The sequence below is a fragment of the Sphaeramia orbicularis genome, chromosome 6, assembly GCF_902148855.1.
Source record: "Sphaeramia orbicularis chromosome 6, fSphaOr1.1, whole genome shotgun sequence".
Lineage (NCBI taxonomy): Eukaryota > Metazoa > Chordata > Actinopteri > Kurtiformes > Apogonidae > Sphaeramia > Sphaeramia orbicularis.
Window position 1 is genome coordinate 3,916,844 of NC_043962.1, and position 25,862 is coordinate 3,942,705.

General features: G+C 37.0%; 1 protein-coding gene across 1 annotated transcript; it reads left to right on the forward strand.

Moving 5' to 3' along the window:
• Positions 1-5,284: 5,284 nt before the first annotated feature.
• On the forward strand, positions 5,285-21,305 carry cotl1 (coactosin-like F-actin binding protein 1). The gene is made up of 4 exons (XM_030136562.1): positions 5,285-5,669; positions 6,492-6,574; positions 16,281-16,438; positions 19,542-21,305. Exons 1-4 carry the CDS (start codon positions 5,584-5,586, stop codon positions 19,650-19,652), a joined length of 438 nt encoding a protein of 145 aa, XP_029992422.1. The 5' UTR covers positions 5,285-5,583; the 3' UTR covers positions 19,653-21,305.
• Positions 21,306-25,862: the final 4,557 nt, after the last annotated feature.

The following is a 25,862-nucleotide window of genomic DNA, read 5'->3' on the forward strand; positions in this document are numbered from 1 at the left end:
TCATCTATCTATCTCCTCAATCTGCAGCAAAACACATGGAATTAAAATGTCATTGGATGAAAGAACTGCCAAAGTATTGCAATAAAACACATGGCTGAACCACTCACAATTCACTGTCACTCACCACCACCTTTAGACACAGGTTAAAAGTCAATAAAACAGGTTAAAAACATTAATAAATAAATAAATAAATAAAAAAAAAAAAAAAAAAAAAACATACCTAAGGACTGTGTAGACTGCTGAGTCACACACAGAGGATGCACTTCACTGGTTTATATAGTTAGGATGTAGTAGTTGTTGAATTTACTAACTCCATAAGTAGAGAAATAGAATACATTTAGTATGTTTTTTTGTTTTTTTTTTAATGCTACCTGTTGAATTGTGTAGTTCGTCTACCTCTGTGTCCCTGTTAATGTACAAAGGGCTTCCTCTCGTGGACATTTGACTGTTCGTCTTCAGTGTGCTTATAGGCCCAGTTTAGAGGGAAATGTATTGTTGTTTGGTTTAAGAAACAGTACTGGCCCTCAGACATTTGATCACCCAGCACAGCTTTTTATTCATCTTAAACCTTTCCACTGGTTAATGACAGAAAGAAGTTCATTTCTTGTCTTGTTCTCTCTTGTTTATTTCACCTTTAATTGGAGGGAGGCAGTAGGAAATGTCATTGAAGCCCATTCAAACTGCAGTTTTGAATCTCACTTACCACTGTACTAATACATGCATTTTATTATATTTCCGTGTCAATCTGGGTTTTTGACTTGGAACTGATCATTTTTACTTCTCTCAAATAGATATTTTATTATTTTGACCATATCGTTAGCCTCATAGCATAATTGTCTAGTCTGAAAAAAAAAAAAAAAAAAAAGAATCAGTAATGTTAAGACAATAAAGTTATGCTGAGATCACAATTTGGCCCAAAATATGACGTAGGCAATTATGCTATGAGGCTAACAGTATATGGCATAAGGAGGAGAAAACATGGTATTTCCACTAGATGGCGCTGATTTCCCTCTTCCTTATGCTTTATTCCTGAGAAGTAGGTGTTTGTATGTGGGTCTAATAGTTCAGCAGAAAAATTTACATTGTATGTAGCATATTGAAAATAATTCATTTTTCAGTTTGTTTGTTTTTTTTATCTGAAAAAATGACAACACTGTGAGAAAAACATTGTATTTAAAGGGTTAAACATGTGATCAATTTTTTAATCAATAATTAGCTTAGATATAAGTTAAACATGAGCTAAATCAAAATAGAATATGAAATTAATGTATATTATTTTTATATCTTGTTTTGTAAAAGCACGTTTTTGTGCTAAGAGGTACAACCAGCGCTAAGGGTTAAAAAATGACTCATAAATTCACAGTCATTGAATATTAAACAGTGTGTCCGACTATTCTACAGAGGAAATCCAAAATACGTGCATCTTTAGGTCCATTACTGGGGACGATTGTTTCATTCCACCTTATTTTGTCATTTTTCATGAATGTGTAGCAGTTTCACCAGAAATTAGGACTATATTTTGATAAGAAAATACAGGAAGTGAATTCAGCTCATGGAAACTAGCTTAGCATTTAATATTTAGCTAATTAGCTCTAAAGAGGTGGTGGTTAAAGTAACTTTAAATGAAAATGGAGGTGTTGGATGTTTGAATGTGAAGTTGAAATGAAAATAGGCTAAAAGTGTTACGTTCACATTGAATTCTTATTTTATTAAATACACCAGTGCACTGCCGTTTGGAGGTATAGCTTTGTGAGTGCCCAGATGTAATACATGTCAGGACGGCTGGGCGGTCTGAGGTGCTATGTTCAGGTTGTAGTCTTCCCTGGAGGCGTGGGTTTGAATCCCGCTTCTGACATCAACCGGTTTTATCAGTAGACAATATGTTTGAAACAGCACGTGAACACACCATGACAATAAAGTCAGATAGTACAAGTGGTAATGTATAATAATAATAAAATACTAACAATGATTACAGTCATAGTAGTGAAATCACAAAAAACAAGTAATAAGATAAATAAGTAATTAAATTTATTTATTTATTTTTTTTAATTTGTAATAAATCCTCATCTTGTTCTTTTATATATAAATTTGAGTTCATGAATGGATCCATGTTCATGTGACCCAATGACTCTAAGTCTGAGATGTTTAAATAAAGTTTAGATTTTTTTTTTTTTTTTTAACGCCTTTGACTTTTTCTTCTTCTTGGGACGATGTTAATTTGTTCGTCCAACAGGAGGCGCCAACACCAAACCAACAGACCTCCTCCTCTGTTCAGTATTTAAGGAGGTGGAGGTCAATCCTCCACAGGGTCCAGGAGGACAGAGCTGACCTTTGACCTTTTGTCCTGTCAACACCACTTTACTCAGTCACTACACGTCAGAGTTTTCTTCTTGGCAGTTCTCTCCGTTCAAATGGACCAGTTTAGCTCATATCAGTCCTAGTTTTCTGTTATTTTACATTTCTGTCCCTCAGCCTTTGTCATGTTATTGCTTCGAACGGTACATTTAAGTAAAACATGTGATGACGCAGTCGGTTTAACCTTCTGTTGTTAATTATCTCAGCATCATATTTAGATCATGACACCTTTTGTTGTGTTATTTTAAAGGATTTTTTCATAAATTTGTACGATTCATTCTGTTTTAAAGCAAAGATAATGTGATGAAGGACTGAAAGATTTTAATACCTAAATATAAAAATATAAACATTTCTTAAAGTGACTAAAACTTACAATAATAATAATAATAATAATAATAATAATAATAATAATAATAATAATAATAATAATAATAATGATAATAATAATAATAATAATAGGTGACATTGAACAAATAACAAAAAAAAAAAAAAAAAACTAAATAAAGCAACATCAACATTAAACAAAATGTAATTTTACATTTTAGTATCTGTACTTGAAGATAAATTTGGAATCTGTAGATAATATATATGTTTTTATTGGCGATGATGATGATGATGACCCCTGAACTCTGAACAAACATGCAAGTCTTTGGAAGAAAAAAAAAAAAGAAAAAAGTATTAATTTCTTTTTAAATAAAGTGAAACTAAATTTACATTTTTTTGTTCAATAAAACGGTCTTTTCTTAGCTGAGAACCTGCTTAGAATATAAATCATATCAGAGTCTTTTTAGTTTATCATTTATTACATTTTTACTTAACTGTTGATTAAAATTAATAATAAAAATAATATAAATAAATAAAGTGCGAGTAAATTAACAGGTTGAAAATTATACATACAAATGAACATGATACAAATGTTTCGAAAACACCTGAAACCTGTGTTGTGTCATGTTTTCAGTACATTTTGTGTTTTCCAGTTTTTAACCATGTCCATAATGCTCCTCCATCAGCAGGACACTGTGTCAGTTGTGTGTGTGGAGTATCCATACAGTGTATTTTACAGCAGTATTTCTGAGTGTACTCCTGCTCAGTACTGCTGTTGGATCAGACTCTTCACCCTGGAGCCTCTGTTATGTTCAGGCCTCCTGCAGAATTCACTGGTCCTCAGGGAAGAACGTTACACTGTAAAATTACTTCAACTGTAACAATTGAAAGGCGATTGTAGTTCTTGGACTGTTAAAACAGCAAAAATACAACCGGAAGTGGGTTCTGTCGCTTTCACAATAAAAGCACCAAGAAACACAATCTGATTCAGAATTAGAATACTTATTAATCCCAGAGGGAAACTATTGTGTGCTAAAGTTGCTCCTTTCAAGTATAATAAAAAGTAGTAAGAAAGAAATAATCAATACAACGACAAAAGAAAAAAAAAAAGGGAGAAAAAAATATAGATATACTATATAGCTACAGTAGCTATCTAGATAGATAGATAGTTAGATTAAAATGCTCTATTAAGACCATTAGAATAGCAAATAATCATAATATATCACTAATTAATATATTATCAATATGATAATTAAAGAAATATACATAAATATGTGTGCAAAGATATCGTTATGTTTTTAAAAATCATGTGATTATAATGAGGATGGATATTCTATAATGCATTAGTGTTTGTGATTTTGTACATTTACCTGCAGACAGTTTCTCACTACGTGTTCATTTGTGTCTGATTAACACAAAACCCCTTAAATCTGATCATGGACATAAACAAAGGCTCACAGTCTGCAGTAGATTCATGAAATTGAGGCTAAAAATAATGTTTTCTTTCATCAACACTGGAGAAAAATTAAAAATTAAAACTGCAATGTGCATTTTTTTCCCCCTTCCATTCGTATACAGGCACACTTGAAGGTTATTGTTTTGTACATCTGTATCTACTCAGACATATTTGACAATGGAGTCCTTTAGGGTATAGTAATAAGTGCAGTTTTACAGCTGCAAAAAGAGGCTTCAGTGTTTTACGTCAGTCTCTAAGAAGGACTGAATGATAAAGACAGCGTTATCATAATAAAAAGTTCCACATCAGCAGAAAAAGTTGAAGCTTGGTACCAGTCATGTGTCTGTCAAATTATATTCAATTCCAAACAATATTTGTTGAGTTCTAATTTTAAATGTGTGGTAAATGGGATTTTCAGTGTTAAATGTAAATGTCCACAGAGTCCACATTCCACAGTGGGTGTGGACAATTTTGTGCCAGTTACAAGATATTGTTCTAAGCTACAGGTGGATCCAACTGGAGGCTAATTGGAGTTGTTTTGAATTTTTTACAAATTTTTGAAAATTGCTGAATGATGACAGATGGAAAATTGTAGATGTTGTGACCTTGCTGTGACCTTGAACTTTGGCCTACTGGGACCAAAATGGACTGGGTTGGTCCCAGGGCCTGGGCCTATCTGTGGGGAAGATTTGGGAAAGATGGGTGGAAGAGTTTTCCCCTAAAGTTGCTAAAAAACAAACAAACAAACACGCAAACAAACAAATACACAAAGCAAAGTGATCACAACACCTCCTGGCAGAGGTAACAAGCAAGTGCACAGAGAAGACAGGTAGAAAAACCACAAATGAGTGAGAAATGAAACATAAGAGAAAAATAAGAAATTTGGTATTCATAACAACATTTATATAAAGAATTTGAATTAAATATAAATTAAATATTATTATTACATTATTAATATATTATATTATTACATTTGAATATTCTAGCCCCGGTAACATGATGCCATATTACTAGTATTTCAGAGATAATCATGAACGTGTGTCTGTTTTATGTCTCTTATTTTGAAATCCTCCGGCGGAAGTGGCGGCTGTGCGTCCTGCGGCTTTACACGTCTCCGTGCGCGGCTCCGTGCGCGGCTCCGGTGTCCGTTCAGGGAGGAGGCGATTGCAGTGTCGGGGGACTTGTCTGTGTGTGTGTGTGTGTGTGTGTGTCTGCCAGTCTGATTGACTAACACCTCCAACGCCCATAAAGCACAAACATCCAGGAAATGAGCCGAGCCGCACGAGGACCATCCGCCACGCATCTCTGAGTCCGTGCGTCCGCGTGCCGTGGTCCGTGATTGGAGCCTTTGTCTCATGTTTGTCATCCGCCGCAGAACTCACCTGCTTTAGGAACGCTACCGTCCGCACCCCACACTTTGGATAATTACGACTATTTGACTCCTGTCCATGCGAAAAATGGCAACCCAGGTCGACAGAGAAGCCTGTAGAGAGGCTTACAATGAGGTCCGAGACGACAACACGGACACCAACTGGTGAGTTCACGGACACCGACGCACTGACGAACTCCATTACAATTTCGCACTATTATAGTTTGTGTTGGAAAAATGCTAAAATTTGTGTCTAAAATGTCAAATTCAAGACCCTTTGTAATATTTGCTGTCTGTTCTTGAATTCGGCTGCCGAACAGCTTGTATTTCCCTACATTCAGTGTGTGTTGTAACGTTCATTCATTGGGGTTGTTAACGCCCAAAGCGGGGGTCTCCTCTGCGGAAAAGACAAGAAGCGGAACCGTATTCTGTTTTAAATAAGCACCGATTGAAACCATTCATACGCCGAATTGAAGATGAGATCCTCAAGATTCTAGAATCGTGCCAAAACTTGTTTTTATTCGACTAATTAACACAACTCCAGCATAAAACCCTAAAATAGCTGAATTTTAAAATGGAGTTCGGCCTTGTTTCTGTCAATAGGCGTTATAGAGGTAAGTATGCACTTCTGTGTCAGATCTTTGTGCACGATTGGAAGTGAAGACAGGATCTCAGGGGCTAAATAGCAGGATTTGTGGGATGAACTCGTGCAGCCTTCAGTGTGATGTCCCTGTGGTTGGAGCTGATCTGTATTCTGGCTGTGGAGCAGACTTACACTGCGCTCTTATGAGGCCCAGCGGGGCAGAAGTAATTTCCTTTGTCCTGTATTCAGAGGATAGTCTTAGAGTAATGACACTTGTGCATGGCTCACCCACAGCTGCCACCTTGTGCATTCGTCTGAGGCGTTCATGCACTGCTTCCCTTTGCCAGATGTACCTGATGCAGTGACATAAAGGTGATAAAATGGTGTGATGTGTTGTTTTGCAGGGCTGTGTTCAAGTATGAGGGCTCTATGATCGTACCTGCAGGACAAGGGACTGACTATGACGACTTCAAGAGGATGTGCACAGGTAAAGCTGACATCAGTCCACAGACCCCTGCACATTCTGTTGGTCTTATATATGTGGATCTTCTATGTGTCTATATCTATACGTTCTCTGTCGTCTATATAACCGACAGCTTGACTTATCAGGACACTAATCTTTTAAGACTCTGCTCTGTTACCCATTAGCCACGAGTCCTGCAACGACACCGTCACAGCATGCGAAGGTGAAAGGTTAACCCGCTTTATTATCCTACCAGGGAAATTCTACCTACATTTGACCCATAATGCACACAGTTAACGTTAGCATCAGGAGTGGTGAACATCTCACCAAATCCTCATGTTCATCACCATTGTAGTCTGGATTAAACCAAATGCACCTGTTATTGATGATGGAGGAAATCTGGAGGACAGAGAAAAACATAGGTATATATGTTACATGTATATATAATATATTTACAGTGGCAGATCCAGAAAAAATGGAAACGGGGGAGCTATATGTGATATCCTTCTCTGAATTGTCATTTTCCTTCTTGCTTTGTTTACAGAACATACTGAGCATTACAGTCATATTTCACAACACAATATACACTTTAAACCTAATTAACTCTGAAGCTTAGATGTAAACGTCACATTAGGAAAAGTAGTAAGATAATCAGATGGCAAACAGGTCGCTTTTTAGACCTATGGAGATTTAGCTCAGTAGATTAAGCTTCGAACTACAACACAGTACACCATGGTTTGATTCCTGGTCAAAACAGGAATTTTTTCTGCAGATTCTCAAATGGGGGGGCGTGGCACCGAGGGCACTGGTAGGTGAATCCGCCACTGTGTGTGTGTGTGTGTGTGTGTGTGTGTGTGTGTGTATATATATATATTACAATATGTGTACTTCTTTGAAGGTATTTGTCATTCATGTGAATTTCGTTCTAGGGCTCCTTTTATGTCACTTTATTTTACATTACTTCATTTTCTACGGGTCTGGGTAATTTAGAAAGATTTTTTTTTCTTCATACCCAAACTCGAGCCAAAACATGATTCCCAGGAAGATTTATTTACTAAAAACTATATATTAGCAGGAAATAACAGAAAAGCAGCACTTGCAATGGAGTCATTATGTATCATTTGTTAAAAAGGTTTGTGTGATTAAAAATGCTGTCGTAAAAACAGTAAATACTGATAAATATCTGTGTAGTGGAAGAATTCAGATGACTGCTTAAGTTTTTTTTAATAGAGGTACAAAGATCGGCTATTTGAGTAATTTTCTGATTGTATTTTCTTAAATGTGAATATTTTCTGTGTTCTGTCATCCTCTGTGACGGGAAACTGAACATAAACATGATCCTCTTTGGGAAACACTCATCACCATTTCATAGAATGGTTCAGTCCATACATCAACTGAGAAAATAACCAACAATGAGGATTATTGGTAGTTGCAGCTCTGAAATCTAGAGAGTAGAACATAAAAAAAAAAAAAAAAAAAACAGAAAAAAATTGAATTTTTTTTTCCACCAACATTAAATAATCAATGAGTATTTTGTGTTGTGTGTCTGACAAAGGAAACAAAACAAACGACATGAAATGAAGGTGAATAATTACATATATTACTGTTATTCGCTGATTTATATTAATTAACTTAAGTATCTGTTACTTTGACTTCAGATATCCAATTCTAGATTTATCTGAGTTCTAAAACATCAGAAATGGTTGGTTTCATAAATTCATGTCAGCATTTCCAGGCAGATATTGTGACGATGTGATATCGGTTTATTAATCCACATTTTCCCGCTTTGAGTTATTGTTTATTATATTGACCTTTTACGAATCAGTCAAAGCATCACTGGTTACAAAGGCTGGTTTATTTATTATAGTATTTAGTATTTATATGGAGTAAAAAATATCCACAATAAAGTGCTAGGCCTGCAGCTTCAGTTGTAATACCACTCATGGCCACTAGAGGCTCCAGCTGCCATTGACTTACACTAATCAGATCTTAGGTCATGAACAAGACTGTATAGTTACAGAGATAGATAGATCCGGTAGCTCCACCCCTAATGTACAAATATGGTCACTTGCAGCTTCCAAAAGCCAACATGGTGACGACCAAATTGTGAACTACTGGTCATTCAGAAACCAACAAGTGACAGAACAGTTTCTGCCTCCACTCATTAAATACATTGAATATAATATAACAAAGAGTTTACATTTATAATTTTTGGAAAAAATGTCTCCAAAGACAGAACTAATCTCAAACCTTGCACTGTACTCATCATTTCACATAATTTTGGCAACATAGCTTTAATAATAATAATAATAATAATAATAATAATAATAATAATAACAACCATTATTAACCAGGAAAAAGTCACTCATTGAGATTAAAAATTCTCTTTTGCAGTGTCCTGCAAATTTCAGCCAAACATCCACACTGAAAATGTACAAAAAACACCATCAATAATTTAAAAGGTACTAAAAGTATAATCGAAAATGTTCTTTAAAAGCATCTCAAAGCAGAAACCCATTAAATGCAGTTGTAAAAACATCTCCATCCATATTTATCCTTTTTCCATTTGTTTAAAATGACTTTAATTGTATTTAAATAGACCAGTTCCTTCAGTTTTATCTCCTTCTGTTGGTTTTTCTGTTCAGTGGAACCAGAACATTTAACAGATTTCTTTCCCAGTTTGGTTCTGACTTTTAGAACGTAGAGAAAACAGAATCTGAGACCAGAGACTAGAATTACTGAAGTGGATCTAACATGTTTTGGTCATGTTTATGTCGTCTCTAATGAAGATCAATCTGTGGTGTGTTCAGGCCTCAGTAAATAATTGGACGTTCAGACGACAGTTCCACTTTAAAGCTGCTGTGTGTGTGTGTGTGTGTGTGTGTGTGTTCCATCATGTGTTCAGATGTTGGGTGTGGTGTTTGTGATGCAGCCTGTTGTTGTGTTTAAAGTTTACACCCTCAGGGCTGGAATCCACTGGGTTTTTCTTCCTCATGTTGCAGAGCTCACATTCCTGTGTTGAAATCACACATTTATCACAGAGTTGAACCACGGCCGTCAGATCTTGTCTGAAGTTCAGACACGTTGGACACCTTTGGTTTATATTCAGGCGTGTTCTCCTGTTTTAGGTGTGAAGTTTTAATTCTGCAAGAAAAAAAAGCCCAGAGTGGAGGAAAAACTGGTGCAGACGGAGGACTAATGCTGCCTTCAGGTGCTATCGGGAAGATGAGCCTTTCCATTTGTGAATTCAATATAACGTTAGTGTTGTGTTCATGTGCGTTTCTTGTTGTAGTGAAATGATAAATGGCTGAAACACAATTTATGGTGACCTGATACTTGGGTGAAACAGTTTTGGATGAGTTAATTCATCTGATACAGCATTTTATTTAAAACTGAACATGAGCACTTGGTTTATGTTCAGTTAATGATATATTTTGCTGAAAAAGTGACTTTTTCACACTTGTATTTTTATTCTATATATTAAATTGTAAATAAGATTTTAAAAAAATGTACAAAGTAAGAAAATAACACAAGAAAAAACAAGCAAAAAAATGAAGTAAAAAAAAAATAATAATAATAAGCAAGAAAATGAACAAAAACAGCCAAAGTAATCAATAAAATTAACAAATTTAATAAAAACTTGACAAAAACAATAAGCAACAACAACAAAATTAGCCACATAGAGTTTTATCAATGACAGTGGATGGAGACTACTTTTTTAATTATATATATATATATATATATATATATATATATATATATATATATATATAATAAATGGTTAAAAAAAAAAAAAAAGACCGGTGCCCTGAGGGATCCCATTCTCAATTTAATGAATCACTGAGCCATAAAAATCCCACAACTGGGAGTAATCAGATAGTTGTAATAATCAGATCGGATGTGTTAACATGCACTTTAAGATCATCAATAGTCCGTGGTTTAGACGTTTCAGTCCATTATTGGATTTCTTTCGGAGTATGTACGGACATAGTGATAGTAGAATCAAAGTTCCTGTTATTGTCTTCAACTGACATTTACATAACAACCATTTTCTATAATTTTAAATGTGTTTACACATGTTCAGATGTAACAGAACTAAATAAATCAGGTTATCCTGTGCACATGCAGAAAGACATGGGAGTATTGGCGACAAATCCAGGTGTGTTTTCTGTTATCTGATAAAACCGATCAGATTAAACTGTTCATGATCAATAATAATCTGATTACTCCAAAAATTAGATAATGATCAGAGCATTAGTATGGATGTAAACATGTTCAGTGTCATGAGCGTGCAGCTGCAAACCTAAACATATATATGATGGGTCTAAGATGGTGCCCTGAGGGATCCCATTCTCAGTGTAATGAAACACAGATTCATAATCATTAATAGTCTGATAGCTCCATAAATCAGATACTGATCAGAGCGTTAGTGTGAATGTAAACGGACTCAGTGAATCCAAACCCAAACCTGGCTTCACCTGATTGGTCGGTAACACCGACCTCACCAGACTGGATGGTCCACATGAGGCAGCTCTGGTTTCCACTGGGACTAAACCTGTACACACCGAGATAAAGTGTCACCCACCAACCTGTGGTGAATGTATGTAGAGGCATCCCTCTGCCAACACAGATCCCCTGGTTGTTTTTGCTGCGTCATCAATGTTGTCGTTTGCAGTTTTGTGTGTTTGAGGGTCAGCCGTCTGCACAGTCAGCATCACACAACGGAAAGACAAACCCAGAAGAATGTGGCAAAGGGGGAAGGAGTGTGGATGAGTCGGCAAGTCCAAGGTTTCCCCTCACGTTACAAGGCTTAGACACAACACCAGAGTCTGGGAACCACAGAATCTAACCTCAGGACAAGTAAAATAATGAGGAGGATTAATCAAAACTGACTCAAAAGGTTCGTCTCAGCTCTAATGACAGCTGTTCATCCACTGTGGAGTGGACTGTTTGGGATGCTTTTCCACATTTTTTTCCACCTATATGAGGATAAATGATGCTAGATTTAGACATCAAGAGTTTACAGCCGTGTATCTAAGTCAGGGATGTCAAACATACGGCCCGTGGACCAAAACTGGTCCGCTAAAGGGCCCAATCCGGTCCACGGACGCTGATGACATTAACATTCAATGGTGTTAACTGATTTTAGTTCAGGTTCCACATCCAGACCAATTCAATCTCAAATGGGTCTTTATTTTAGTGTGAAAAAGTTAAATTACGTGAAAATGTTTACATTTGCAAACCATTCTTGCACAAAAAACATGAATATCCTGAATAAATATAAACAACCGTAAATGGCATAAGGCAAATAAGTGCAATTTAACCAATATTCTGCCTGAAAATAAATGTATGTTTAAGTTGTAATGAACATGTGTAAATGATAAACTGAGACATAATATTGTTAAAATTGCACTTATTTGCCTTAAGAAACATCAGGTTGTTCATATTATTCACAAGTACAGTTTGTAGATATAAACATTTTCATAATGTTGCTTTACTTTTTCACTCTAAAACTTAGAGAAAACTTTGGACTTGTTATTCTGTTATTATTTTACTGGTTCTGATCCACTTTAGATCATATTGGTCTGAATGTGGAACCTGAACTAACATGACTTTGACATCCCTGGTCTAATTAAATAATAATAAAGAATACAATCGAACCAAAAACTACCCATACCTGATGAAAACCAGTGGAAAACTTAGAAGTTGCTGATATTTATGACATGCCCCAGCAGTGATGATGTAACAGCTTCGGTTGAACCAGGTGACTGTGGGTGTATACGTGTAAGTGTTGAAACTCCCAGAAGTCCCAGTGATAAGAGTCTGATCTGAACACAAACAGGAGCCACTGGACACACTTCAACACCAGGAGAGTCTTTATCAGCTCCTTTAACAGCGACTTAAAGATAAAACTGCCTTCACTGTGTAAACTCTTAATGCGGTTCAATTAAACAAACTCACCTTTTAACAGTAACGCTTTCCTTCATTTGCGTAGATTTAACGTCATAACTTGAAATTAACACATCAGTGAACGCCACAGGGAGTTTGCAGAATTTTCTTGGGTTCCATTCAAAGGTTTCGTATATTTTCAGTAAATTAGTAAAAGAACATGAGTGTTTGTGAAACATGATGCACATTTTCATCCACTGGTGTTGTGTAACTATAAGAGTTGGTTCATTATTGTTTCATATAATAACATCACATAATATTACTTGAGTTGTTGATGGAGGAGCTGAACAGTGTAACAGATACTTGGTTCTAAAAGCTCAACCTGAGCTGAACTCTAGGTCTGGATCATATGTCGTTAATTCATAGTCGTCGTTGATGTGTTGTGTCAAAGCCTTTGTTTAATAGCTGTTTCTGCAGCTCTGTCTTCATACATTAGTGTTTTCCATTTAATAACAGCAGCTGCTAATGTTTTTGCTATATCATGAATTTCAGTGTATTTTCACATAAATTAAAAGTGTGATTAAATTAGCTTAATGAAAACATACTTTGTATTTCAGTTAATTCTTCAAAAACGTCAGAAATGTTTTACTTCTTTAACCTTTTAACTGATGCATGAGGAGCTTCTCATCATTTCTTCAAAACCATCAGTTTGTAGAAAGACTAAAGATTGGACTGTGTTTCAATGGAAAAAGGTCATGATGAGCCCAGATTAACCCTGTTTCAAAGGGATAGACGCATCTAAACTAAACTAAAGTATAATAAAACTAATACAGATATGGTTTAAACAGACCAGGAGTTGGTAAAACTAAACTAAAATTTGGTTAAAATGGACTAAAATTTGGTGAAACAAGTCTAAAAGACTGTAAAACCAAACAATTTGATGGTTAAACCAGCCTTAAAGATGGTTAAAATAGACTAAAGTATGGTAAAAGTTGGTTAAACTAGTACAACAGACAGTAAAGCTAAACTAAGAAATGGTCAAAATAAAATAAAAAAATAATAAAACCAAAGTAAAAGGTGGCTAAACCAAAGTAAAGAATGGTTAAACTAGGCTTAAAGATCGTAAAACCAAACTAAAAGATGGTTAAAACAGACTAAAAGTTGGTAAAATGAGTGTCAGGGTGAGGAGTGATTACCCATCATGCCTAGTGCCTGCAGTGTTGGTTCAGTCAGTCACGTCTAGGATCATGTTGTGTCCATAAAATGGTGGAAATAAATGTGACAGTTAAATGATGCAACGCCACAACAAATATGATCATAATGGAAACTACAGATGGTCCAATGAAATATTAGTCTGGGACGGTTAGTTTGACTAGGGTTGGATGAATGAAAAAGGCAAAAATGAAAGTAAACTACTATTTCTATCAAAAAAAAAAAAGCAAATCAACAATACAGATATGGTTCAACATTGAAAAAAAATGGTAAAGTTGATACTTGAGTTTATTACAGATTGTCAAGGATTTAAAGTTGAGTGGTTTTTACTGACCAATGTAATGTTGATAGTTTGAAGCAGGAAACAGCTGATATATATGTCTGTCTTTATAAGAAACCAGATAATCCAGATTATCATTGAAATGAACATCCAGTGGAATGTAATAAATGGGTAGATGTGGATCTGAACATTGATCTAAGAGTAAAGATCATGGTGGGAGTCAGTTCTATTGTGTTTGAGCTGTTATTTTCTCTTAAAGTCAGTTTTTGTAGTTTAGAACTCATTTATTAGCCATCATCTGTGTCGGTGCTTTTGCCGGTTACTCATCAAACATCCCATCAACGCACAACATATATGCCATATTTTTAACCCTTTAAATGCCATGTTTAAAAAATTTTTTTTTTCAGTATTCTACATAAAAATTGCATTATTTATTTTTATATTTTTCATCCTGGCATATGCCAATGATTAACACCAACAGTGGTTCATAAACATGATTGTTTTTTGTGCTAGGTCAAATGTTAAATGCTGAAATGCGTCAGGAATTTAACATTGTTTTCAATGTGCTGATTTTAGTGGATGGGTCAGAATTGGAAAAACCTGACAGAAATTGTAACGGATAATGTGACCTTTTATAACATGAAGTGCAAAATGTGCATAATGTGCTCACCCACATACTGTAAGGTTAATCAAATGTAGAAAGAATTAAGTGTAAGACCATTATGAGCAGACATACGTGAAGTTTATTGGTGCTTTTAGTAGTTTTTTAGGTTTTTGGCAGGTACAGATCATTAGTATTTGGTCAGTAACAACAGCAGCTTTTTCTTATTTTATTTATTTTTTTATTAAATATGTAAAACCTGCATCATCTTACAGTCAGGTCCATGAGTCTTTAGACAGTGATTCAACTGTTACAGTGTAAAACAGGGGTCTCAAAGATGCGGCCCGGGGGCCGGTGCGGCCCGTGGGATGAATTAGTAAAGTGCAAAAATTCCAGTCAAGGCTGTGGAACTCATTTTAGTTCAGGTTCCACATACAGACCAATAATGATCTACAGTCAAATAATAACAGCAGAAGAACCGACAAAAAATGACTCCATATTTTCTGCTTGCTTTGATGTGAGAAAAATAATCTTACATTATGCCTATAAATAATACAAACTTCCTTTTTTTTTCTTTGTTTTTGTGCAAAAAATGACATTAAATTATGGAAGTATTTACATTTACGAACTATCCTGTAATAATAAAATGTGAATAACCTGAACAAATATGAACAACCTGAAATGTCTAAAGAAAATTAAGCACGGTTTTAACTATTTTTCTGCCTGTTACTAAGTGTTTAGTGTCTTTGTAGATGTGATCCATAATGCACATGGAGAAATAATAAGTTGAGGCAGAATATTGTTAAAATTGCACTAAATTTTCTTAAGTTTTTTTAATTTAAATTTCTGTTTTTTCAGGTTATTCACTTTTTTGATAGTTTATAAAAGTATTTTCATAATTTAATTTTTTTTTTTTTGCACTAAAACAAAGACAACAATTTGGAGTTGTCATTATTTATAGCTTATTATGCTATTATTTGACTCGTTTGGCCCACTGCAGATCAAATTGGGCTGAATGTGGCCCCTGAAAGAAAATGAGTTTGAGACCCCTGGTCTAAAATGAAACGATAAGATGTGATTGAAGTCTGGATTTTCAGCTTTAACTCAAATATTGCAGTAACCATTTAAGAATTACAACCATTTTAAGGGTAGTTCCTGCCTTTTCACAGGCCACTGACGTACAAGCAGCTTCACCGACAAAATATTTCATGGGCTGATTTAAATTTTACTGTTACTGGAATTTTTTTTACTTGTTGGCAACAATTTTACAGGAAGTCAGTGCACCTCGCCCTGAAACCATATGTAGATATGTCCAGATGAGCAGCTGTTTGCTCTACCGTACACACACACACACACACACACACACACACTGGAACGGGTTCATATTTACAGTTTTATCACAGTCTGGTTCATATTTACAGTTTTATCACAGTCTGTTTTGTGTCAGACCAACATGACGGTGGCAGACGTGGCCACAGTGGGAGGTTTGTGACGCCACACTCATAATAGATGTCCCTCATTCAGTCTGTTGACCTGAATAAGTCCATTTCGTCCTCTGTTAGACATTAGGTTCAATGGAGCTGTGCCAAGGGTGGAACTAAAAAACCCCCACCCTGCATCTGCATGTATCTGCACTGCATCAGCCAGTGTTTGGGTTTTTCTTTCAATCCGGTCGATTCCACCGGCTGTCTTATCGTCCTCCTCTGTCGTCCTCGTTCTCAGTCGACGTCTTCTTTCTGTTTCCTCAGATGACGCTCGTCTTTTTGGATTCGTCCGAGTCAAAACAGGAGACGCCATGAGCAAACGGACCAAGTTCACCCTCATCACCTGGATCGGCGAGAACATCAGTGGGCTCCAACGCGCCAAGATCAGCACCGACAAGACGCTGGTCAAAGAAGTCGTGCAGGTCAGAGACTCCACTTCACTTGTTTTGGACTCGGTGACGGTAATAACTGTCAGTGTAATGAGAGTAAACGAGGCTGAAGCTCTAATTGGTTCTCTGGGGAAACTGAGCATTTGCACAGGTAATGAAGCGACAGGACGAGGAGATGAAGACATTAACAAACAGAACTATTACACTGACACCATGAAACAAACTGTTGCCTTAGATTCATATTCATGTGATAAATGCACACAATAACAAAAAATATTCTATTCTCCATTAATCTCAGAAATTTACTGTATGTAGACAACTGGCCAAATCACTTGTAGCAACAAATGCACCACTTTTACCAGCTTTTCTGGTTCAGGTTACTTTATTTATACCCGCAGATAGATTTGTTTTGCAGTTAGATGTTAAAGACAACCTTTTGACATTTTCTCAAAACACAGTGACGCGAAACATGAAACCAAGATGAGTCAACTATAAACATGATGCAATAAAACTTCTCCAAGTTCCACTAATCAGCACATAAAAGATAAAGATGGTCAATAAAAGAATGATTGTGATAAAAGTAAAAACAAACCTCTGGACTAAAACCAAGGTAGCCAAGGTTGAAGACGTTTAAAACCCAATCCATACCTACATAAATACAAGAAATTCATAAATGAGTAAATGTATATGTCACAGTAGGGATTGAAATCCAGTAGGATTCGTAATCCTACTAGGACAGATAGGAATTTTAGTTTGTCCTAGGACAAACTAAAATAGGAATTTTAGGACAAACTAAAATTCCTATCTGTCCTAGTAGGATTACGAATCCTACTGGATTTCAGTCTCTACTGTGACATATACATTTTGTTTATTTAATTATGTACTTATTTATTTAAGCTAACTGTTTTAGTTTAGCCTCCCATGGTTCTAATGTTTCGGGTCATGTTTAGAGCTCTTAATACATAAATATATTTTAATTTTTGGACTTTTTTGTCCCAGCTCCATTCGACTCAGAATTAAAACAGTCCATTTCTTCTTAGAAGTCAGCATTTTTTCTGTATGTCATGTTCTCATTTGCTTCATTCAGGGGGTTTCAGGTCTGCCCGGTGGTTGACAGATGAGTCAGACTTTCACAGTGATTCATGGACAGTTCTACTGTATTTGTGGTTAAGAAGTTACATTAAAACTAAGACAACCACAGGATTTTGTTGAGTGGTGTTTCTTTGAGTTTATTACTGTACAACTCATCCTGTTAGCATTACATTGACTTCAGCTCACCTGGTCAGTGTGGTAATGCCGCTTCTCCACCAATGAAATTAGTTTAATTCACCTCAATCAGTCCAGTTTTTTAGTGTTTTCACTGTATGAGAACAGGGACCAGCAGATGCTATCAGATACTATTTGTAGTTCCACCTCACCTAAAGTTACCAGTGAGCCAAAGTGGTATTAAATGTAAAGTCATACAGATACTGATTTGAAATACTGATTCATATTGATTACGTATTGGTCAGTCCAGAATCCATCATGTGTGTCATGATGTCATATGTGAGACACTAAGCTAAGCTAGAAAACCTTCTGGAAAACCTCAGCAAGTAGACCCTGTGATAAATCAACCACAGATGTAGATCTAATCAACTAAAGTCTCACCAGAAAAAATAGATCCGGCATTTTATTTTGGAAAGTTGAAAGTGGCTGTTTTAAGTTTCACCATCATTGTTGCATCACTGGTAGGTGCAGTTGTGTAAAAGACATCACTCTAATAAGTGTTAATAAGATTTCAGGGTCTGCTGTGTCAGTCTATTAAGCTAGTGTTTAGCATTAGCTCCCTCATGACCCCTCTTAGATGTCTCTGAGCTCCGTTTGTTATATCCAAAACTTCTGGCTTCAAAAAACCTGTCATGGTGACAGCTGTTCAGAAACCAGTGGGTAACATTACGGTTCCTCCTTCCACTAAATGTACACAGTCTAAAGCAGCAGGAACTTCCATCATTTACCTGGATTTTGAAAAGTCTTGGTGCGTTTCCACCGAAATTACAAAGGTAAAAACTTCCCCTCGACCCCAAAATTTCCTTGATTAAAGTTCCATAGTAGGGGATTGGACTTTTCAGGTTCCCTGGAATTCTTGGGGGCGGGGCTGTGTGCTGAAGAACATGTATTGGTCGAACACACATGCAGCATTTTGTACTTCCGTTCACCCTCCATGTTTAATCTAGTGGCGCCTACGTCTTTTCTGTGCAGATCACATGGATTTTTTGCAATTTAGTAAAACACAAATGGCAGTTCCAATCTCTGCTTGATGAACACTTTGAAAGTGTTTATTCCAAAGATAAGGACTGAATCTTGGTTTTCAGCTTCTGATGCCTGGAACAAGCTTCAGTCTGAGCTCCATCTACAAACACTGATTCCTTTGACTGATTTGGAATCAAGGCTGTCGGTCTCTAAATGTTTCCTCTGATTCTATATGTTTTTTTCTGTGTTTGCAAATGCTTTTATTACTATAAAACTGTAATGATGTGACTGTATCGCTGCCGTCTTGGCCTGGTCAGATCCTTCATCTCAATGGGACCAACCTGGTTAAATAAAGGTTAAATAAAAATACATGAATAAATAAAAAAACTACTTGAGCATCCTCCATCTTGGCATACACTGTTTATGGCATCATTGTGTCTGTTTGGCCTTCAGCTTCGTACACCACCTACTGGACTAGAGGTGGTGGTGTATGTCATCAGATTACATTAGATATAGTTTTATTGATTCCTTGGGGGTAGACCCCTCTGGGAGATTAAAAGTATTGTCAAAAGTGGGATTCAAAGCTACGTCTCCAGGGGAGACTGCGTCCTGAACACAGCACCTTAGACCGCTCGGTCATCCCGACTGTTCTGACGTAAGTCTTTCCGGAACTGTGAAGTGTGGTGGAAATGCTAACTACAAAGATTACCCATGCAAATAAATTCCTGGAAATAGAAGTTCCTGTGAATGTTGGTGTAAAAGGAGCTCATGGATGGTCTACGTACTTGTACTTGTCTTGGCTACCAGATGTTGCATTGCCATGACATTACTGCCTCTGATAATCAATGGAATAGTAAAAGAACTGTTTGTATCCTCCGTTATTGATGGATTTGTTCTGTTTGTGTAGAACTTTGCCAAGGAGTTCATGATCAGCGACCCGAGGGAACTGGACGAGGACTACATCCGCACAGAACTGAAGAAGGCGGGCGGAGCCAACTACGACGCTCAGGCCGAGTAGACAAGTGCCACTGGAAGGGGCTGGGTTGGGAGGGGGGCTGGAGGGGCAGGGCAGGGTTTGGGGTGGGTGTGGGGAGTGTTAGGGCAGGGCTGCTACCTCTGGAGGGGGCGAAGTGGGACGGAGAGGACACGAGTCAAAGATCAAGCCTCATTCGTTATGGTCTTAAAATACTTCCCCGAGTTCATGCTGATTAGCATTTTTAAAATTATCTTCCGGGGATCATTCACTGTGTAGACCAACCCCTTTAAAGGCCCATTCATGTTCTACAGTAAAGACACATACGTATATGGTCATTACGCTGGTATTTCTGTTTGTCCTCTGGGAGTTTGTGGATGCGAAACCAAACAGAGAATACAGAGCAGTAACACCAGGAACCATAGGGGAAGTGCTGAGATTTGAATAGAATAATTTCCAGAAATGGCGGAACGTTTTAAAGAGTGACTGTTTGAGTTAGTGAAAAACTATCGACATATTTACAGCAACTTCCTCAAGGGTGGCCCAAGCCAGTATGATCATTGAGCCGGTCCCAAGCCTGGATAAATGCAGAGGGTTGTGTCAGGAAGGGCATCCGACGTAAAACTTTAGCCAATACAACCATGCGAATCACAACAACTGCCCTCCCAATATTAACATTATTAATACCTCCTCTGTCGTCGTCATGTTTGTTGTGACATTCTTCTTCTCAAAAAATGTTACTCTTCGTCGTGGTATTCGGCCAGTATGTTAATTAGGAGTGGCGCCCTCTGGTGGATTGATGCCAAACGCTCATCCCAATGCAATGGACGGATCCAAGTATGAAGGCAATGACAGTTGACAGTGTTTGAAACGGACGTACCCATTTACGTATGTAAATTGAGCATGAATGGGCCTTTAGGGTTGGGGTCACCTTTGAGCCATGGTTGAACCGCTGTGGTTTATCCTCATGTTAAACATGGAAACCAGAAGATGTTCCCTTTTAAATGGAGTCTACTCCCTGCATTTTAGTCTTCCCTTTTTCTGTTATGAGCCAAACCCTCAGTGAAATTGAGGTTAGAGTTAAAGCTCCACAAAATGGGTGGATGTTAAAGGTCAAATCAATGGAACTTAATCGTCTTGCCAACACTGTGCACAAATGGATTGTTAAAAGCTGTGTCCTCTCCTGACCTTTGCCCTCTCCGTGGTCAGCTCATGGTTGGTTATCTACTGCGCTGTGCATCGTCATCTCAAACTCATCCTCATCTCAGCTGAGCTACAGTTGAGCAACTTCAACTTCCATCAAGGCTTCAGCACTGTTAGAGAGGAACGATCCTGTTGAATGAGGATGTAGAAAAAGTGAAGAGCTTCACTTTGAAAGCGCAAGTAACATCTCATTTACTGTCGAACCAGTAAAGCAGTGAGATCAGCATCATTGAAATGAAACTCTCCACTTTAAGGCATGTGTTCGAGACCACAACATGCTCTTAGTCATGATACACTGAACCTCCAGGACAAAAAGATCTCCGTTTTCTAACAATATCCTTGGTTGAGGGTTGGCGGGTGGCGTTGAGTCATAAGTACACGGTCTGTATTCCATTCCAGACAGCTGTGTTTGGATTACAGCCTCGTCTGAGACAAATCTGCAGTTCTGGGATAGACTGAAGACTCATCCCAAAAAAACAACACTTGAATGTTTCCTAAAAAATGGAGGTCTTTTCTCCTGGTGTCTCATCTCACAATCTTACCACGTAAAGGTATCCATGCATACTGTAACCTACTGTGTTTGACTGCCTTAGTCTCCCATGGAGAGAGGGGCATCATGGGATTTTGTGGACACTACACTGTGATTGGCTGTCCTCCTCATGTAGGGGCAGGGCTTTGAGGAGGAGAAGGAGGAGGAGCTATTTCCCGGTTGTAGCATCTCTTTGCATTTGGTTTCAACCCCCACCCCCCTTTACCCCCTCTGCAAAAGAAAACTATAGGAATTTTTTTCTTGTAATGTTTTTGTTTTTGAAATGAGTTTTATTTTGAAAGTTTTACCTTTTCGTTTTATTTGAGAGCATAGTTATCTTGGACATTGGTGGAAGAGATTTTCAATAAAAGAAAAAACAAATGAAAAAGAAATCAGAATGGGCACAAGAACAGTCATTTCAAAAATAAAATTGATGTTTTTCCAAACTCTTCTTGTTTTGGTGTTTTTCTGCTGATGTTTCTTGTTTATTCGTATCAGAATGTGAATGAAAAGATGATAGATTGAACAAGATCTCATTAAACTGCACTCATTTGGTCAATGGTTGTATCAGTTGTGGTCGAGGGTTGCAGGTCAGTTATTATATCAGTATATCCAACAACCGTTCACATACATGATGTGTTCTGACTGCAGAAAGTTTTGCACAAGCGAAAATTCTGAAATTAGTGAATTTTTCCAGAATTATTTTGGGAATACAGACAGAAATTCATAATATTTGGCTTCTTTATAAACTGGATTAACAGTTGAACTGAGCATTAAACCAACCACGAAAAATCTTATTATCAGAATGAGTTTAGATTTTGAGCTATTTTCCATTAAAGTCAGTCCTTTCTGTTGAACCAGGTTTACTGATAGTTTGTAAAATGTCCTTTCAGTCTGGTGTCATATGTAGCTTTTATGAACATCTACGTGATCACAATATAGAAAAATAACTGATTTACATTGAAAAATGCAAAATACATAACATAATATTCTAAATAATGTATGGTGCTATAAAAGGTGATGAATCACTCAGGAAAGGTTGGATGTTCAGAGGCTCTGTAGCTTGTTTTTTATGTTCAGGTAATGATACATTTTAATGAAAGTCATGTTTTCTCTTATAATGATCATTGAATATACGCTTTTATGAACACCTACATGATTGGTAAATTAAACATAGAAAAATAGCTGGTTTTCACTGAAAGTGAAAAATGCACAAAATAATATTGTAACAAATGGAGACAAATCACTTAGGAAAGGTTAAATGTAGAGAAAATTCATTTGGAAGTCGCCACAGAAATAGTTGTAGCTCTTTAAGGGTTAATGCATGATATAAATGTGAGTAATGCAGTAAAGATGTGACTTCATTACCAATGATGGAGCAGAAATATGACTAAAGAAATTTACCTTTTTAATCATCATTTTAGGAAAAATGTCAGTTTTGGGAAATTTAGATTTTTGAATTTTGGTGACTTTTCCAAATATTAAAAATGTGCCTTTACTTATACTGGTCCATATTTTGATTGTTTATAACATGTAAATGGTTACACATATAGTTACTATTGATCACTGATAGAAGTCATATATGGACTTTGATTTGGGTTCATGACCTTTGACCTTGAGTGACCTTGAAGGGTCAAACTCAAGGTCACCAATGTCTAGATTTGTTCTCCAAAACTACTGATTGGATTCATTTTAAATTGTTTATTTATCTTCCTTGGGACAATGTCTACTAAGTTTGTTTGCAGTTTTGAGAAATTTTAATTTTTGACAAATTTTGGAAATATTAAAAATGTGCCTTTACTTCTAGTGGTCCATATTTTGATGGTTTATAACATGTAAGTGGTTACAGACATCAATATAGTTCCTGTTGATCACTGATAGAAGTCATTTATGGACTTGGATTGAATTAGTTGAGTTCTCCTCCAGTGAAAGTACCGCCCACGTCTATAGTTAGACTGATCTTCATCCAGACCACAGGACTGGAACATAGAACCTGACAACCTCACAAATTCAGCTGGGGATTGATTCAGATAGAACATGACACTGACATACAGAGACACTGGAACTATTTTTTCACATGTAAAGTGACTTTACTGTTACAAAACACAACCGAACAAGCAGCTGACACAGTGTTAGTATGGTGTGTGTTTTCAGTATATTAATGAGGTAGAGTTTCACTCAATGGCATCTGTGTTAAAACCAAGACTTTCTGGTCAAAACAGATCCACTGATGGCAGTTTTGGTATATCCGCATTTCTATAGTGATGTGCTGCTGCTTCTTCTGACAATCCCTGGAATAAAAATAAGCTCTGAGCAGGAATGTGTATTACATCACCTTGATAAATGTACATACATGTGCAGACACGGACTGAATGTTCAAGAAGAATATTCATATTCCAGTCTGTAAGTTGGTACCTTTCTTCATTTTTGGATTTGGTTTTGTAAGATCAGTGACAAGAGGGAACTGGGTGAGGACTGCATGAAGAATATTAGACAAGAGTGGGACTGGATTTGGACAGTTTGACCCACAAATGCACAAAAGTGATTTGTCAGTGTTGAAAGTTGACTTAAGGTTACAGATAAACCATGTTAGACTTAATTTGAAGGTTTTTGTGGCTAAAACTCTAAACCTAAATCACTTTATTTCAATCATGACTCCAATCCTAACCCTTTTATGGTGAAAAGTGGCTTTTTGGGTGTTGAATGGTTCAAAATGTGGGTTCAGCTCCACTGTCGAGCCTGAACATGATGATGATGATGATGATGATGGTGATGATGATGGTGATGATGATAAGTACGTCCTGTCATAGATGAAGCCTGTGTTTAAGGTCGTGCTCATGAGCGTAGGATGAGGTAATGGGAGCCTTTCTGCACTTTTTCGCTCTGGTCCACACGGCGACCGTCTCCAGGAGCTCAGGGGATTCCCACAGGTTGCCATGGCGACTGTTCTAAGTGGCATGCTAAGCCCATCAGCAGACTGAGATCAGGGAAAGACCAAAAAAATACAGTATAGCACCGCATTCTGGTGGCTGATTGTCACCGTCAGTCCTGTTCCTGCCCATTTGGACATTAACAGACATTAATAAACTAATACGTCACTTACTCTTCCTCATTTTCAGACGGTTACTGGTTAATGATTAGGGACAGGATTGATTGTAGAGCTGCTCTGGGTTGTCTTAGCATTATGTTTGACCTGTTAAGCCCTGAAACATGATTCCAGGTAAAGGTGCTGCTGTGAATTGTCGTCTGTTTCAGGTTCATAAAAGCTGTTGTGAGTATGTGCTTGTGTTCCTTTTCTTCAGAGGTTTTGTTTTACTGTGTGTTTTAGGGTCAAAACAGGTGGAAGAACAGAAAAAAACAAAGAGTGGAATGGAAGTGTGACAGGTTTGGACTAAATAAGGCACTCAGAATGTACATCAGTAAGACATTTAGGATGTTGAACATGAACTGTGAACTGGAACACACTGAACAACAATAAGGATTTGAATTTTGGCCTTCATTTTTGGCTCTGTTTTTTTTTTTTTTTTTTAATAAATCAGTCCAGCTGCTTTTTGACACTTGGTTGAACTCCAAAAAGTAGTTACACAGTCAAAACTTAGTAAAAACACAACAATAATTAAAAAAAAAAAAAAAGGAAAATCATGATAACACTGCAAACAACAGTAAAAAAAAAAACAAAAAAAAAAAAACAAGGAAAAACAGTGTAAAAAAAAAAGCCAAAACCATCTATTTTTATAATGAGTCGGGGTCTCGCTCACTGCTCTGTGTTTTACCCCCTATTCCACAGGCAGCGGGCAGTGCACTGAACATGCTCAGATGTCTATGGAAAGAACCAGGTCTATTCTATCAGCAAGTTTGGAAATTTTTTCTATTGAGTGAACAGTTGAATTTTTATGAATATTTAAAATAAATCCCACATTCAGAACGCTCACCACAGACACGTCAGGGGTTGAAGGGTTAACACTGAATGGCACAAGTAGACTAGTGTTAACAGCGACCACCCGTCTTAGAGGTTTAATCCATGCACATTAAGCTTCTTGAGCAAGATTTTCGATGCTTTGTGTTGCTTTGACTGATGGGCTGTTAATTTGATTGACAGCTGGTCCACATCAGGTAAATCCCGCCCAGCATCAGCATGAGTCTGCTGTTTGTGGCTGAACGTTACAGCCGTCAGACGAGTGGATTAATGGTTTGTCTGCGTGATTCAGCCTGTAATAAAACATGCCAGAGTGTGTGGGTTGGGTATGTGTGTGTGGCTGCACTGATGTACTGTTTGTGTATTAATACCTGGGTGAATAATGACAGAGCTGTGGCTTTAAATGAGCTTTAAGGAAGTGAGTAGTCGAGGATGTAACGGAGGCTCAGGTTGCGTTGTGTGTTCATGGAGGTCGACTAGTCAGGGCAGGTGTGATAGTGTTTTAGAAGCCTTAGATATTTGCTTAAAGGGAGAGATAGTCTGGGATTTTGTGAGTTAGGGGTTGTATGAAAGTATTACAATCAGTCGTAGTACATAGAAGTAACAG